This window comes from Aphis gossypii, chromosome 2 (assembly GCF_020184175.1).
Source record: "Aphis gossypii isolate Hap1 chromosome 2, ASM2018417v2, whole genome shotgun sequence".
Taxonomy (NCBI): domain Eukaryota; kingdom Metazoa; phylum Arthropoda; class Insecta; order Hemiptera; family Aphididae; genus Aphis; species Aphis gossypii.
In genome coordinates, this window is record NC_065531.1 from 75,137,596 (window position 1) to 75,156,777 (window position 19,182).

General features: G+C 21.8%; 1 protein-coding gene across 1 annotated transcript in view; it reads right to left on the bottom strand.

The window, feature by feature from the left end:
- The window catches only part of LOC114126334 (probable G-protein coupled receptor CG31760), an 88,486-nt gene that overhangs the window by 31,540 nt on the left and 37,764 nt on the right, over nt 1-19,182 (bottom strand). Inside the window, exons 3-4 of the mRNA XM_050201026.1 lie at nt 13,377-13,560; nt 2,655-2,778 (exon numbers count right to left, since the gene is read on the bottom strand). Of these exons, the coding sequence (XP_050056983.1) occupies nt 2,655-2,778; nt 13,377-13,560 (308 nt within the window). The remainder of the gene's footprint in view (nt 1-2,654; nt 2,779-13,376; nt 13,561-19,182) is intronic.

Genomic DNA, 19,182 nt, shown 5'->3' on the forward strand with positions numbered 1-19,182 from the left:
TTTCAATATATGGTTCTGCCGTACTATATAGAATATCTATTTCTTTAGGTAATGATTTTGGTGGTGTTTTTTTAGTAAACTTTCAATATGTATTTAAATTATTCTACTAATTATACTAAATACGGATCTGTGGTTTATATCATCATTAAATGCTGGCACTTTTGCTAAATCATCTTCTGGAGTTATTTTTATTTTTTTCAATTTCCTCAATCTTTCCTTTTCTGTATTGGTGAAGAGATGTTTTTTGACGTTACACGTTCATCAACAATTTTTATTGTAATAATATACTTTTTATGAGTTCGTACATGAAAAAAGTTACGGCAAATTTCAAATTGTATTAATATAATGACAAATCGATATAATTTTAAATAAAAATCACCTTGTGGTATGCCATATTATTTTTTACATACTATCAAGTCATCAAAAATTATTTTTTTTAATAGAATATTTTTTCAATGTTTTAAACTTTCAATATATTATTTCGTAAACACTAGTTAAAAATATCCAGCTATTAATCCAACTGGACATAGAATTAGCCTTCGTAACCTTTCAGATTTTCAGTCAAATGGTATTACAGCTGTACTGATTAAAAAACTCTCATAAAATTGTTGCTTAGAAATTGTTCTTTTCAATTACTTCTGCGGATCTATTGAATTCAGTTCCATATAACCAGTTAATAGTTATTATAATATAACTCTAATATTGATTCTAAATAAATAGCAGTCAACGTAGTTATGATATTATAAATGCTGTTGCAAATAAAGAAAGTACCAAAGTTTATTCTTGTTTAGCAGTCAATGGCGCTCCAAAGAGTATTGAAAATGAATATGATACACCCACTCTTGTACAGTGGAAACTAAAAACTGAAACATCCAAAATATAGTATTGGATTATTGCTTAATTTGATTTGTTATTCTAGGACTAGATAAAATGGCAATCAAATTAACAAAATTAAATTATGTAACATGTAACAATAATGATCAATTAATAAATTGTTTTTTATCCATCAAGAACCATACAAAAAGATCTAAATAGCAAAATTAGTTGAAGCAGTGTGGTATGAGTTCTGGATCCTTGTTTCCTTCTGTTCAAATGAAATCACTTGGTGCATTGTATTCGGATAGATTAGACGTATTGATAAATACATTTAGATAATTTAATTTTTTAAAAAAACTTTTCGAACGTTTTTTATAGTCATTGTTCAATTAGTAGATTGATTAAAATTCATTTAGTACTCACGGACCACAGTCGTGTATCACGTCATAATAAAACATAATATGAACAATGAACATATTCGGAAATGTTCAAAGGTGCATCGACATTTTATGGACGTCGATACTTGATATAATAATAATAGTTATTGTTCTGTGATGTTTTAAATTTTAATCCGCTGATAGGAACTCATACGTTTATCTACACTTATAAGGTTACAATCTTGATTCTATATTCATAGGAATGATGATCAATGAGTACTTTTCGTGCTAAAGCAGTCGAAGTTACAGCCCCCAAGCCATCTGTTGACTACACATTGTCACGGTAAAAAAAGTCTATATCAGTATATTGTAGAAAAAAAATATTACTTGGAATAAACCACAAATTACATTATTACACAAACTATCTATTTTAGTTTGAGAGTTTGAATCGTCTATGATAATTACCAAGATTTTTTTAGATGATAGATACATTTTTTTTTTATTACAAATAAGTGATCACTCTGACAATTCACCTAATATTTTATGATTTTTTTTTTTCAAAATTTTAATATTTGTCGATATTATGCATCGTTTGTATGATCATAATATGGATAGTTTTATTTATTCTAGTTAAGTTAAAAATTTAAATGATTTGTAGATAATTTTATACTTTATTTCAATTTAACTTAACTTAACTAATAGTATGACTGTATGAGCGGTAACTAAGTGAAAAAATAATTGTATGGTATTGTTATTGAATTACTTTAAGTATTCATATCCATTGGAAAAGAAAGTGAAAAATCTATTTTTAAATAAAATATAACTATGGATAATTAAGGCAGAGTTTGAGTTTGACTGTTTTGTTTTATTATAATTGTATGCAAGAATGATAGTTATTTTAATAGCTGGCTTATTTAAACTAGGTGTAATACATATGAAATGACCTCTTGAATATTGGTGTAGGTATAACTAAGAAAACAGTGGTTTTAAGTTTATTTTTTACATGATAGAACAAATATGCGACAATACATATTATTTCAGTTTAATTATTTAAATTATTTATACGTATATATATTATATATGTTTTAAGAAAAATAATTTTGTACTTTTCTATTTCATTGAAAGAAATTATAAGTTCCAATTTCAAAATTAATAATTGGTAGGAAGTAAAGGTTTTTCTAACTATATAAATCATTAAAAATGAATAATATTTCAAATATTTCAAAAACAATCTAATACAAACATATTTAGATTTAGACATATTTGTTTACATTAGAAATTCTAAGATTTTAGAATATCGTACCGTAAATTAATATAAAATAAAAAAAAATAACCAAATTAATACGAAAATTAAAAAAAAATATATTAATATATATTTTATATAGGTATAATATTTTATATAAAAAACAATCTAAAATATATGAGATAATATACATAATGTTACATAGTATAATAACTTACGTAAGTAGTTTGTTTTTTACACTTGTCAGATGAGGCGAATATGTTAAAATGATTACTTCCTGGTGGCAAAGGACACTGATCAATGTCAACCCTTCTTAAATCAATATCGATTCCACTGGTACCTCTAAAAATCAATAAATATAGGTATATATAAATACAATCAAATTATACTTATAGTATTATATATAATTTATGGAAAACTGTTGTGAAATATATATTTATAGAAACAAAATTGATTTTATTTTACGAGTTTAAAGTAATCACTTAAATATGACACATTTGGGGATACCAAATCTAATAATACTAATTTAAGAAAAACATAATCTAACCAAATAAGGTTTTTGGCTTCAAAAAATATTAAAATATTAATAATCAATCTCGTAATTCAAACATTTATAAGTAAGTTGTTAAACTATATAAAAAAACTATGTTTAATTTAAAATTTTTACAACTAGTAAAACTTGAAATAAAAATTAAAAAATAACATTTTCTAAATATATTTAATTACTCGATGTATTTGATTTCACGAAATATTGTGAATTTTTAAATATTTTAGGTAAAGTTTGATTACTTTTTAAATAAAATATAACTATACCTACTTTTGAGTTGCCTTGATTTTTAAAATATTTTTTTTTTTTTTATAGTTTCAACTTCAATTTACATATGTATTGATATTACTAACTATATTTGTTTGTTATGTGAGTACTATAAAATTGGTTGTTGTTCATTTTAAAGGAACTTTCTGGACCGTTTATTATTGAGTTATTTTTTTATGTTATTTTATACGTCATACCTATATAAATATATAGTTTTTACTATTCAATTATATAGCAGACAAATAAAACTAATTAAAGATGATAAATTTATCGATAATAAGTAATCATATTCTACTCGAAATTATTACATATGTATATCATAATATATTGGTACGATAGGTAATCATAAACACAAAATATGTAAAACATTCTAAATATATTCAACCAAACCAAATTATTGTTTAGTAACTCATATTTGTACATTAATATTTCCTAAATCAATTAATATTATATGCAATTGTCTAAACTCCAGTACATTGTACAGAATAAAGTCGTTCATCAGAGAATTTAATCCTTTGTCAATAGGTTTTCATCATGTTACAATCGGAAGATTTATTAGTTTTTAGGCATAGTCATCAAGGTTATGTGAGATATACAATGGCTGTTTTGAATAAAAGTTACTGATGAAAATCAATAGATGACTAAATAGATTGATGATGCGTTAGCTATTTGAAAATAGGTAAAATAAATTAATGTACATAATATATAGACAGATTACCATATCATCAAAATTTTAACTTTGGATGTTTATTAAATATATTTGTGGAATCGTACTTAACTTTTATTATGTAGTTTTATATCATGCTGACACTTGTATATAATATGTAGACTCACATATATGACCATAAAGTAGACCATTTTGAAGTTAAATTCGAAGTCTAGATATCTATTTTGTACCGTTAATCACTATTATAATTCCATATTTGATTTAGTATATAAATATAAATACTGTAGTCGTAAATATGTGTACCTACCTAACATCCATTAGGTAAAGTTTATAAAAATTCTTGTTATACTTGAAGTAACATTTGTTTCAATAATTAATGACTCATTAATTTTTCCGGTTTTAAGAGGATTGATTTCATATTTAGCAACCCGATTTTTCATATTTAATGGTAACAGTACCAGAATTATTATGATTTACCTACGTGGAAATATATTACTGTAGCGTAATCTTCAATGGATAATGAAGGTAGATTTAGAAAATCCCAAAAGTTGTATGTTGTATATGGGGTTTCATCAATCCCACTAGACCTTTTTATGCTTATGGAAATATTTTATCGATTTTGATAGTATCGATTCCGCCGTCTAACCAAACAGAGAAACAATGAATCTTTTCAAACAAAAATGATATTCTAATTTTTCTTATAATACTATAATTTAGGGTAATTATTATTACGTATATACTGTGCAGTATTGTATACATAATTAGATTTATTTTTATTGTACTTAATGTTGTAGCTTTAATAAAAGTTTATTTAAAAATACACTCCTAAATATAGGAATACGATTATTATTATTATATTTTTAATATTTAAATGATCGGTAATTATTATATTATTTTTTAAATGTGTATTATTAATATATACTTGTGCCATCTGTTTTATAGGTATGAAAATTATGTTTACTTTACAATATTAATTATTATTATTAAAAAGGTACCTATACTTTTGATATTATTTTATATAAAAATCGATATTCGTAGACGATATTAATAAATTGTAATTATATACTATTAAGATTGCTAGTCGAATTGTTACAAGCAAAATTAATGCTTTATTGGAGGAATCGATAGATCCCTGTATGTATCAATGTTATCACTAAACACCTGATACTTGAAAACAAGGTAAATTTACACTTTTTTACACAATTTGACTTTTTAAGTAATGACACTGTTTTTCAATCGGTTATCCTAATAAAAAATAGCTTGCTACAATTACTGTAATTTCGTTTAAATATTTACCTACATTAGTTAAATAGTTTAAATATGGAAATAATGAGTCTAGACCGTATTTCTATTAAAGTCGGACCATCTCATTATTACAAGTAGATAAATTTAATTAGCTCTCGGACAATTTTTCCTATAATTTTATAATTTTCCAAAATATATACAGTCTGGGATTTTCCCTTATTTATCTGAATATTCTATTTTGTATACATAAAACAGTTGAAATATTGATTCAGTCATCATAAAAAAAATGAAAACAAATAAATATTTTCAGTCTGTATAATATTCTATAATCATTTTAAATGTTGAATCCCAAATTATGATTAATATAAGTAGCTAATTTGAAATATGATAAAAATAATCACATTCATTCCATAAGCATAAATATGTTAATGCTTTTAAAATTTAAAGTATTTAGAGGAATAATTATTGTTATTGAGACATGTCCATCATATAAAATGTATAATTTAATAATATGCTAGTCATTGGTTTTATTAAAAATAAAGATCGGAAATTTAAGCGTAATTAATGGGAGTTCGAAGTTGTTTTCATGATTATTACCGTCATTGTATTCATTAGAATTTGCACAATGAAAGATATTGTTTTAAAGTTTATGGTTATTGAGTGGAAATGAGAGCCAAACATTTAAAAAAAAAAATTTAGAGAAGTTGCTCAGATATATATATATATATATGTATAATAAGTTTCGGTTGTACCTCTTTATTGAGTAGGTGACTGTAATAACTAATGGATGTGTTTAATTTAAATTCAATGATAAATTATTGTATATTATTAAAATCAATTCTGGGTAAAAACAGTAACTCAAAATGTATACTTAAGATTATTTTATGAACTATCCATATAACTTCTAGTAACACGGTAAGTTTAACTTAAAATAATCATATATATTAAATAATAGTTATTGTTATATATTATATAATATATTTTTGTTGTAAGATCTTCTGGGTACCATAAAATGATGTAAATAGGTTCCCAGTATAAATAGCTTAATATTAATCTAAGTATTTTCTTAAAATCGCATTAAGAATAGAAATATCGTTTTGTTAATGTTTTATAATTCGTTCATAGAGAAAATTCCTATAAAAACAAAGTTCTATATTATCACGTGAGCCGTAGACTAGTTGTATTTGTTATTCGTGTATTATTATTTATTCCATTTATCGGCCTGATAAAGTGATAAAAAAAAATTGAATATAAAATATTAAATAAACATTAAGATATTTTCAAACAACTTAACTCGTTTAATGTATCACATGACCCGATTTTACCCACTAATATATCTACAGTAAAAATTAATTTTATTGTACAAAATAAAATTAAAAAATTAAAAAAAAAAAAAACAAAGATTAAACGAATGGATGACAGGTGGCTTACTTTATTCTGTACGCACTAAATATAATTTATTCATAAAAGTTAGTTAACACCTAAATAGTTTTGAAATAGCATATTATATAAAATGTAAAAATAAATTTACCACAGTTTCAAGTACTATTAAAACAAATTATTTTAAAAATAAATTAAAACAGAGTGTCTTTTAGTCTAAAACATACTTAAAATGTAATAAGTTTGTTATAAAAGTATGATTAACTTGGAAAATTATGATATAAAAAATATAAAAATAGATTATATACTCATAAATAAATATATATATAATAAGTCATAATATTAGAGTCAATCATGTTTTAAAGTTTTTCTTTTTTTTTTTATTATTAGTTCAGTTATAAATTTATTTAATGAAGTCAAAAAATAACCTTTGACATATTCATAATTAAAGTGTTTCTTTAGTTTAATTTAATGATTTTATTAACTGAAATTATTAAATAATTTGACATTCTTCAAATTCTTGATGAGTTACGAAATGAAAATGTATGTTTTAATGAAGATGCAGTCCGAGTTTTAAAAAAAAATTAGAAATAAAATACGTTTTTTAATATAATATATATACATATATTTAAAACTTATCGTTGTAAATAGCACATTTTCAAATTAATTGTTAATTTAATAATCAATTATTAACTTATATAAAATACGAGGATAAATCATGTATAAAAACTACAGGTTCGTTTCTATATTGAGTAATCTAATATCTCAGATACACAAACTATTGGGAAAATTGTAAGTAATAGGTTCGTTACACTTTTAGAAAAATTTAAATTTCTATTTGAAAGTAAATTTGATTAAAACCAAACTTGAATACAATTATTAATGAGTTATAGACAAAAACGTATTATTTATATTTATCGATAAACAAAAATAAAATTGTACTTTTATATATTTTATATCACAAATATCTATAAATAGCATTGAAAAGATCCAAAATATTTTAAAAATTATGTAAATTGTAGATAATTCTAGAACTAGTATTTGGTAAAAATGGTATATATTTTTACTATTAATGGCCCTCCCCATAATAAAAATTCAATCTAATTCGTTACAAGAATCCACCATCGATAATGAATTCTGAAGTTTTTTCCTGCTATAAAAAGACAGTGTAATATATTAATTGTAATCATTATTCAATAAATCGATTAAAATTTAAAACAATATGCCGGGCTAATAAGATATATTTTTTTCACAGCAATTGTGGATTTAAAATATAATATTGTTTTTTACTGAGTTATAATATTAATGTGTTTAAGGTGATAAAAAATTACATACTAGTACAATAGGTGACGAGTGAAAAACTGCAATGAATGTGTCAAATTTGAATTCAATGGTACATAATACCTATTGTACATGGAAACCATTCTGCAAAGAAGTTCTTTTAGCCTATTTTGCTAAGTCGCCATTTTGTTTTATATTAGGTTTATTTAGTTTATGTGGAAAACATTTCGTTTATTATATTATTAATATTTAATTTTTATAATAATATATATTTATTCCATATTTTATGTACTTGTCATTAGCGATGGAGTCAATAATACTTTACCGTAAAACATTGTAAGTTACTTCGTGGTATTTTTATCACAATTTTATACTTTAAAATTAATTTACATATTTTAAAAATTTCATTACGTATATCAAAATTTATATTAACATAAAAATGACCACGTTTAATATTTTTGATTTAACCGATTCTATAATGTTTATCAAAAACGAACACCAATATTACACAAAATATATAATTAACAACTAGAGAGAGAATGTTGATGACTTGTGCATTTTTTTTCTTTTGATCTTATAAAATGCTATCATAGTTAAAAATTCGTTTCATGCTCCCTTGATTCAGGATAATATACTAATTTTATTTTGCATTTTTAGTTAATAATACATTTTTTTGATTTTTAACTTTTTAGGTCATTTGTTTGTGTTACAGATAATTTTTAGTAGTTTTTGTAGAATGATTTTAAAGAAAATTTGTTCAAAAAATAATTATATTATTATTATTGGTGGATTTTTGTTGTAACAAGTGTTAATAGTTATTACTTATTAGTTTAATGCTAATAAATAATAATAAATATCCTACCTCTAGTTATTATAGTAATAAAATATTTTTTTATTTATGGTTAACTTTTTAATTGATTTTCAAAAATATCATATATTTATTAATTGTAAATTAAACTTAATATTTAAATGTTTAATACATTTTGTTTGTGAACATTTATTACATTGTTTGGATAATTTTCTATATTTTAGCTAGGGTATACTGTTTTAATCATTAACATCCTATTTCTATCAATAATTAATTATTTTTATTTTTATGTTAAAATATCTTTTTTTAATATTACAAGATTATTGTTGTTTTAACTAAATGATTCTACTATTATATTAAATATATTAAAATATAAATACAAGATGAATCTGATTTGAATATTTAAAGCTAGTAGAAAATATCTAAAAAAGAATAATACAAATAATTTGATGTGATGAATTATAAAACTACCTATTTATTTGACATAATATTTAGTTTTGATATTTAATCAAACGGTTTAGTAATTTTCATTAATATTCAACTAAATTGTATACAATCATTTTATTTAAAAAAGCAAATACTATGCTACGCTGATGGTATTGCTCTATTTTGTATGGTAATACAGTTGAAACTAATATTTTTAAACATATATATATGTATTGTATATCTTAAAAATATTAATAATGATTAGGTGGTAATTTTTTTAATTTTTAATATTTTAAGATTCAGCTATTGAACTTAGTTATCTTCTCTGTCTGAGTTCTAATTACCCTTTATATACGACATACAAATTCATGAAAATAACTGTGTATATGTTTATACCATTATACATCAGCAAATGTTGTTAGAAATTTTAAATAGGTATCAAGGCATTTTATTACATGAAATGAAAAAATAAAATTACATAATAAAGTCTGCTATATGTAACAAAAAAAAATGATAATAAAACAATTACGTGACATTTTACCTTTTAAAGATATTTGAATACTTGACTAATTAATCTACCCTAATTTTAATTTAATTAACACTTGTTGTGTAGAATCTAAAATTATTTACAGTATATTAGATTTTAAGTTGCTATGATAATACTCTTACCCAATTAAAAACCTGTCAAAACATACTTATTAGAGTCACAATTAGAAAATATCTAAGATATTCAATCGAAAAACCTATTTATATTTTTAAAATCAAAAAATGTTACTTTAAAATAAGAATAATTAAAAAATATAATTTATTGAACCGCGGTGCTTATTATGTATGCAATGATCAAATATTTCCGCAGGATAAAGTAAAAATAAAATAGCTATTGAAAAATTTTCGATTTTGTTGGTTCTCATGTTTACAATAATTGAATGCCAATTATAAGAAGACATGCAATTTCCGTTGTATAAAAAATCACATATCACGCTAAAAAAATGTATGAATACGACACTTATAACCTAACCTAACCATCGTATGGCTGTTATTATATTTTGGTTTTTGACTATGTTATATTTTTTTAAATTTGAAGTATTAAATACACATTATATATTATTGGAGATTTAAATATCTCTAAATTTTAACACAAGTTATCCCAGTGCAACTAGTAATATTTCTTAACTTCAAAATATTTTAGTATTTTAATAAAAGTAATTTTTGTTCATTAAAATATTTATTTTTATTTTATTTTAAAATTAATAATTACATATTTTAGATCATTTTTTAAATCCGCATCAAACATAATTTTTCATTGTAAAGGCATTCTTTTATTATTTTTATATCCATTACAATTTTTTATTTATTTATTTTTTTTTGACATAATTCAAAATACATAATAGAGTTAAGATAAAACAACTAATCTTTAACTATTAAAAAAAAAAAAAAAAAAATGGTTTAGTCTGTAAATTTATTATGCATATCAAAATTATGTAATGAAAATCAATTGTTCTGGAAAATTTCTATATTCAAATCACCCTAATATAAAAAAAAACTTCAAGTTTTGATAAGATATTAATTATTATGTTCTTATCAATAATAGTGTATAATATGATAATCAATATTATATTTTGTACTAAACGAAAAGAGGCTGTTATTAATCTATCACTTGTTTACAGTATGTACTTCTGGTATTAGCTTAATTTATATTACGATAAAACTAATTATCTATGTTAGATTTAAAATATAAAGGTTAGTTAACTTTTTATAGAAACTATGCTGGTAAAAAATATATATATACCTACTTATTGAACATATAATGAATAAATTCAAGATAATATAATAAAAATAAAATTGAAATTATAATTTAATGGTTAATTGCATATTATTATTGATGGTATCTTAAAAAAGAGATTTTTTTGACTGCTCTCAATTTCCACATAAAAAGTATTAGAGTTTTTAAATCATAAAAACTTTAATAAAAACGAATAAAATGAAACAACTTTAATGAGTCAATTATTTTTTTATCGCTTTTCTTTACTGAGATTTACAATCGATGATAACGTATCTATTATGCCTACTAACAACATACAACAGTACTATAGAGCTTGATGATGGTTTAAAAATAATTCTAAGAAAGCATTCTTGATCATTAAACACAATTTCCTTGTTCATTCAAGTTTTATTTTCTGACATATGAAAACATTATATCACAATAATGATCATTAATAGAACAAAAAAAAAAAAAAAAAAAAAAAAATGGAAAAATTAAAATAATTGTTTAATTACTTAATTTCTTTGCTATTCTCCAAATATTTTTTATAATTTTATTACGTCTTATTAATAATAATTTGTTATCAATCAAATTCAATTTTTTATTTTATTATTATGTTTTAATAATTATCAGTTAAGTAATATAGTAAATAATACAATCTCCAATGTACTAGTGTGTTACCAAAAATGTTTACAAAAATTCGAATGTGCAAATCGAATTAATTACACTTTTGTATGTGATCAAACAACTCAATAAATATCTGATATATTCTACACCCCTGAAAACTTGAATAACACAAAAAAAAAAAAACACGAACAATTACAGATGATATCAATGATAATGATATTTTGAATAATATAAAGAACATTTGTAACCGTTTGATATATAACTTTAATAAATAAAAATACATTTTTAGTGTAAAATTTAAATTTGGTTATTTTAGCAAATAATGATTATTTGATTAATAAATCATAACGACTGTATTCCCTCGTTAAAAAAAAAGTCTAATATCTGAAATCTTAATACTCTTTTTATAAGATATTAAAACAAGTTAAAAAGCTTCGAAATAATTTATAATTTAAATTTTGTATCATCGTGTTTTATTATTTATATCGTATAAAAAGTTCTTAATAGTGTATAATATAATGTGATGTATAAATGGGCTAAAATATTTTTACATTTATAGAAAATGTTTTAACTTGTAAATTGTAATACTCTTTTACACAAAAGGGTTGTTATACTTCAGTAAGATTATCACTTATCATATTTTAACTTTAATTATGATTCTTATAATATAACATAATAACTTTTAAGACTTTTTGAGCTTTTCTGACAATATTACACCAGATAGATAATTTATACTACTTAAAAGAAAAATACAGCATTTTAGGATTATAAGTATAATTTTATAAACCACACGTATAGATTTTTACACTCCATAGGATAGGTGTATTTATCAACAATTCTATAATTTTAATTAATAGAAAAAATCTATTAAATATTTAATATTTATTTATTGATTATTATTTTTAATAAATCCATAAAGTTGTAAAAATAGAAATAAGTGACTCAAATTTGATAAAGTTTAGAATATTTTTACATCAAGAAAATATCGGAAAAATATTTGTATATAATAATACATTTTTAATACAGTTAATGTATTACATAATTTTGAAAATTGGATTGTAATTTATCATTTAATTTAATAAAGTTTAATATATATTAAATATATATTTTTATTTACTGATTGCTCTTTCGTGTCTTAATAAAATTTATAACATTTATTGAAAAAAAATTTTAAAAAAAACATGGTGGTCAAAAGCATATTTTAATTGCTCACAATAATGGCAATGGATTTTAATACAATATAAAATTGATAAAAATTGGACTGAGATAGACATTTTTACTTGATATGATGCAAGTTTTAATTTAAAACATAAAATTGGTTCAATCAATATATTATAAGTACATTGGTTTGAAAAAAGGTTACAAAAAAAAAAAAAATAATAAATAAAAATGCTGGTTTTTATTTTTATTATTCAGTTTATTTTAATTTTCTCAATTTTTTCAATTTTTGATGATACAGAAATGAGAAATAAAATAAGGAATATATTTTTAAAAAATGATTAAAATATGTATAAATTAAGTATGTTTCCATTAAGTTGACACATAATTATCTAAAAAAAAAAAAAAAATTAAGTTAAAATTTAACTACTAAAAATTTGGTGTCAACCAAAACATATTATGACTCATTATTATAGAAAATTATAATATGTTTTATAAGCAGAACTTGGCTAAGAAATATAAGATAAATATTTATATTGCTGTATTGAAGTTTGAATACCTTTTATAACATATTATTAAAATAAATCAATTTATGGTTTTCATTTTTATTATTATAAATGTTTGAAGTTTCTATACTACAATCTATTTTTATAAGTCATTTAAATTCTTGTAACAACCAAAATTGTATGAATACATTTCTTTTTAATTTACTGGAAATTACAGATTGTACCTATGTTTTAAAAATAATGTAAAAAAAAAAAAAAAAACTTACTTGAAAAAATATTTTCCATCTTTGTAGCCAAAAAATGGTACAGTGTACGTGAGCATCCAAATATTTCCACCACCACAATCGTAATAAGGTTTACTCCATTTGCCATCTTCGTACGTAACTGTTAATACGTCATCAGCTATCCAGTCTGTGTGCGCTGTATCATTCCAAGTATAAGAGTTAAATGCTATAAGTCAAAAAACATATTAGAAAAATAATTAACATATTATTATAGGTATAATATTTGTATGTTTAGTATTATGAAAAGGTTTATGCTCATGAAATATAATTTTTTAAGTGATAAGTATTATATAATACAATATAATATACTATTTTTTTTTTTAATCTCATACACCTACCTACTTGGTTTAAAAACGGTAGGACACGAAATTTCAGTATAAATATACATCAAGTCTCCTCAATTGTTTTATATTTAATTATAATAGAACAATAATAATAACAGTAGTAAAATAAAAACGATTACGTTGAAAACTGGTGTTGAGTAAGTACTCCCAACACTACAATTCCAACTGTTCCAAGATTTTCTACCAGGAAACATCCTCAAAGTTTAAGATTAAACCATTTATATTGATCCCAATGGAGACGCCACATACACAAAAACCAACAACACGCACACACATTATTATAAAACCAATACATTCATCACTCACTCTAGAATCCAAAATAGTATGATTGTGTGACACATTAATTTTAGTTTTTTTCTCATCTTTGAAATAACCACCTTTAGCGGACCCATATACATGGTGACTTTTTCCTCTATATATAATATCCAATGCCCATCTAGAACGTGTCTCCGTTTATTTTTATTTCTTACAATTATTTTCATCACGGAAATGGAATACACCACTAGAATGAATTATTAATTTCACTTTGTCTCTAGAGGCATTTTTTTTTGCTCTATGTACATACATTTTGTAGGTGAATGCCATTCCTTATTCTATACTTTCACCATGATAGTCTATGTATTATTACTTGATAGTCCATATTTTAGTAATTAAAAATTATTTTTATTTTTACGCTTTTTAAGCTCTTAAACATTTTCCATTTGTCTTAAATTGTGAAACTTAAATTTAAATAGAACTTTATTTTATTAAATAATAAATAAGCAATATGAATAAGTCATCAATATATTCAATAAAATGTATTTATTTTTTAAAATAAATATACACATGTATATATAGTAAGTATATACTATATTCACTCCTATTTTTAAATTTAATAATGTTATTATTCAATTTTACATTTTTAACAACCATATTTTAAAATTCTTGTGATTTTTCATACTCCGTATACAAAATTGGTGTCCTGTGATGATACAAACTTCTCTTTATTTTTTAAAAAAAATTAAGAATATTCCTTTTTTACTGTTAATTATTTAACAATAATTTATCTATTGTTGAATATTTTTGGTCAAAATTTGATAAGTCGAATAGTCTTAATAGTTAAGTTTATTGTTATTAATATTATAATTAAATATGTGTATCTCTGTAGTAGAGTTAGTTATTAGTTATTTGATACCTAATATAACGTCATTAGCAAACATTAATATTTTTAAAAAAGTTATTTAATATTATTTATAAATTATTTATGAGTTTACAGGAAATTATTTATAACTCTGTGAATTTTTAACTATGCACTTTTCTTTTTTAAAATATTGATAATAAAAGAACACAAAGTATTTTTACAAGCCTTTACTATCGATTTAGCTAATAGTTTAGATAGATTTGTTTCAACTCAAAACCTTAACATGAATAATGTTATAGATTGAGATGATATTATAAACAATTAATTATTTTATAAATAAATAAAAAAAAAAAAAAAAAAAAAAAATTATAAAGTCAATATATATTATAAAAGACTTAAAAACACACTGTTTTAGTTTGTTCAACACAATAATTATGAAAAATAACAAATAAATTCAGCACATAAAACTTTATTTTTAATATAAAAAAAATTATTGATGAGAAATTAAAAAAACACATACTACATATACGTATATCCCTCAATTAACATTAAAAAATAAGAGCGTAAATATCCAATATATTGGGTATATGATAAAAACAATTTCAAAAAAGATGATTATAATTTACAACGGAGATATTGTAAGGATTTCACTATACTTTGTAAAGAAACTTGAAAAAAATCTATGTATATGAAGATCTTGACCTTGAAATTCATTTTTAGTAATTTTTTAAGTTACAAATACTATAAGACGTATAATTTTACATTTTAAAGATAACAATTAAATAAAATAAATAAAAACATTTAAATCGACAACATTGTTATAGTTGTTTTTAATTTTGTATGAAATGTATTGATATTAACAGTGTTAAATCAATAATTTTAACTTTTAAGTAGCAATATACAATATTGTGAATACGATACGTCAAATCAATAAACTATGAATGATTTCAATACAAGTTTTGATATACTTAGTTAATACTTTCATTTTTACTTAATATTATTGAGTATCAAAATATATATAGAATACAATGAAGTTTATTTTAGCATGCTTTAAAAATTATAATATAACTTAATAAGTATGTATAACTTTATCCTTTACCTTTCCCAGAACGTGTTGAAAACTTTTTTTTAAAAATTCAAGGAAATGATTTTAATATAATAATGTCATATTGTACGATAACAACAAAATATATTAGAATATTTTTTGTACACAAATGTTTTGAACCTGTTTATGCGTGTGTTTATTGTATGAAAAAAAAACGGACAGCATTCAAACACATGTTGTGGGAACTCATCCCGTGAGATGAAAAATGTCAGTGTTATATATTATTATTAGATTGTAAAAAGAAATCAATATAAATTGAAATATAAATAAATAATGAACTCAGCTTTACATTTTTCTGTTTTGGCTAAATTTGACATTTGTGGTAGTTAATAATACAGCCAATACATGTTTGAACTCGATCTGATAAATATTTAACAACCTATAAGAAGTATTATTTAATTGCAATTTTCTTACGCGGAAATATGTAATCAACTTTTTTCATAATGAAAACACTTACCAAATATAACAAAATGTAATCGTATTATATTAATATTCTTTTTAAGTCACTGTGCTTAAACTATAATCCTATATCCTACATAATTATTTAAATATTATTAACTAGTTAATAGGTATGTTGTACAATGCGCAATATAGTATTATGAAATATCAGTAATCTGTATTATATTCTTTAAATTCTATAATAAAATTGTATTATACATTTAAATATATAATATATATACATATATTTATTTCATTTCTGTCATTATAAAACATTTTTTTTTTATTAATATATTGATTTTTTTTTTTTTTTTTGGAAATTTTTAAACAATGCAATATATTATAATGTACGTCAATATTTTTTGTTTTAAATTTTATTCAATTAAATAATTTTATTTAATTCAAATAGTATTAAGCACGGTGTCTCGTAAGGATTTACTAATTTAGAGAGGTTGGGTAGATAATACATTTTAATACGATCATCACTAAATCTCCATGATAAACATGAATAATATATTATATTTAAATGACAACTAAAATTCTGTCATTGTAAAATATATACTATATAAATAGCCTATAAATAACCTAACCTATCAAAGTGATAAAATATATATTTAGGATTTTTTGAAAATTACAGTGGTTATTTGTATAGCCAGGTACCTATGTATAGTAAACAATAAAGATTATAATATTAGTATAAGTTATAAGAAATATTAACTTCTGAAATGTAGTATCATAATGTTATAACTTATAAGTATAGATATTGCAACTAAAGAATTACTAAACATTTAATACTTAATACTTGGTAGTATTTACAATTACACATACAAAGTACCGCGTGTTCAGTGAAGACATAACTAATTTATATAAAAATATGCATATACTACTAAAACTATGATTAAATTAATTCCTCTGTTTTATGTTAATTAATTTTATAACACATTAACACCTAACAAAATTACTTGATAAAAATTGAAAATTATCAAATTTAATTTATGTAAAGCAAGATAAAATTAAAGAATCTATAATATTCGTCAAAGACACAATGACAAATATTTTAGTACTTTCAAACAAAATGTAAATTAGATAAGTATCTATGGTAATATAAATGTATATATGTATATAGTATCATTATAATATATTGTGTTTATATTTACTTTTCTATGGTGTTTTATATTTGATACATAAATCATATAACAATAATTATTCTTTACAAATGCTCAATTTATATTTTTAATAGGTAACATTAATAAGCCATTTATTTGATTTCGAATTAGTAATACTTAACAAATTTAGAACATATATTATTTGTATGCTGTTATTATATTGTTAACCTATAATTTATGGGTTACCATATGAGCATTTTATCGAAATGTTATTATTTAGTGTTTAATGACCACACGGTCTTTATTACTTGTTAAATTAGTATTTTATTATTATTTATTATATTTACGCATAATTTGTAAAACAAAATGTAATTGTATATACTTATATAATATAATTATATTAATAGTGCAATTTATTGTAAAAATAAAAATTTAAAATATTCATAATAGTGGTCTACGAGTTAGAACCAGAGGATTTCGAAGCAGCCAAATATCAAACATTTTATCCATTTCTATAGAACTGTCTTTTCATATTCGTAGAATTGAGTTATCTCCAAATTACATTGATAGTATTTCATCTACTCCAGAGAATTAAAAATTGAGATTTTTAATTAAAACCCGTTTTGTTAATATATTTTCTAACTAATTTTAATCTAACAAAACCATTAGGTTTAAAGGTGATGAATAAAGTATCTCTTAACAATATTAATCAAAATGTAATTATCAAACAGGAATGTATAGATTTTTTAGTGCCTCTTTATAGAATTTTAGAATTCATTAAAGATACCAGATTGGAAAATAAAACCAAAACAAAAATGATATACTTATAGTAGGTATATAAAAACATATATAATGACATTTTGGACTTTTCGTCTTTTATTAACAAATCTATACAAATGCTTCTAAAACTAACACAGGCATTAGGATCGTAATCATAAACGGTGATTTAATCGTAACTTCATATTTCAACATAATAGTTAGGTTAAAAATGTAAAATGTTAATAATTTAAAAAGTCAATAAGAATATAGGGCTTATGTATGGACCCCGGAACATGGTGGAATTGAAGGCAATAATAAAGCTAAAAAAGTTGTCGCAACCGCAATCAATATATATATATAATATATTCATAATATGGTTATTATAATTGATAAAATATGCATACATGACATTAAAATACATATTATATTTAATTGATTACATATTATGACCGGGTGCTAAGATGATTTCAAATTCTTGTTGTATACCAGGCAAATATTCGTTTAGTACCTTAGCACATTAGCATCATGTGCTTATTAAGCCATGTATAATGTATACTACTTTACATAATACGTTAAACAAATAAATGTATACATATATATATATAAGAGATAAAACGTTCAGGCATCCAATTTTTTACAGAACTTTAATGTACATATATTATCATACAAAAAAAAAATAATAATAATAAATAAGGGGATATAACACATATACCAAGTACGTTACATGCAATGTGAAAATTTTTTGGACATTTTCGCAAATATAAACCTAATATTTTTATGTAATATATTGTACTGACTTCATTTAAATGAACAATTATACAACATTGATAGGGAAAAAATTAATATAAAAAATTATAATTTTATTATTAATCATTTATTGTATATTGATTTTTTTTAATGATAATTAATTTTATTA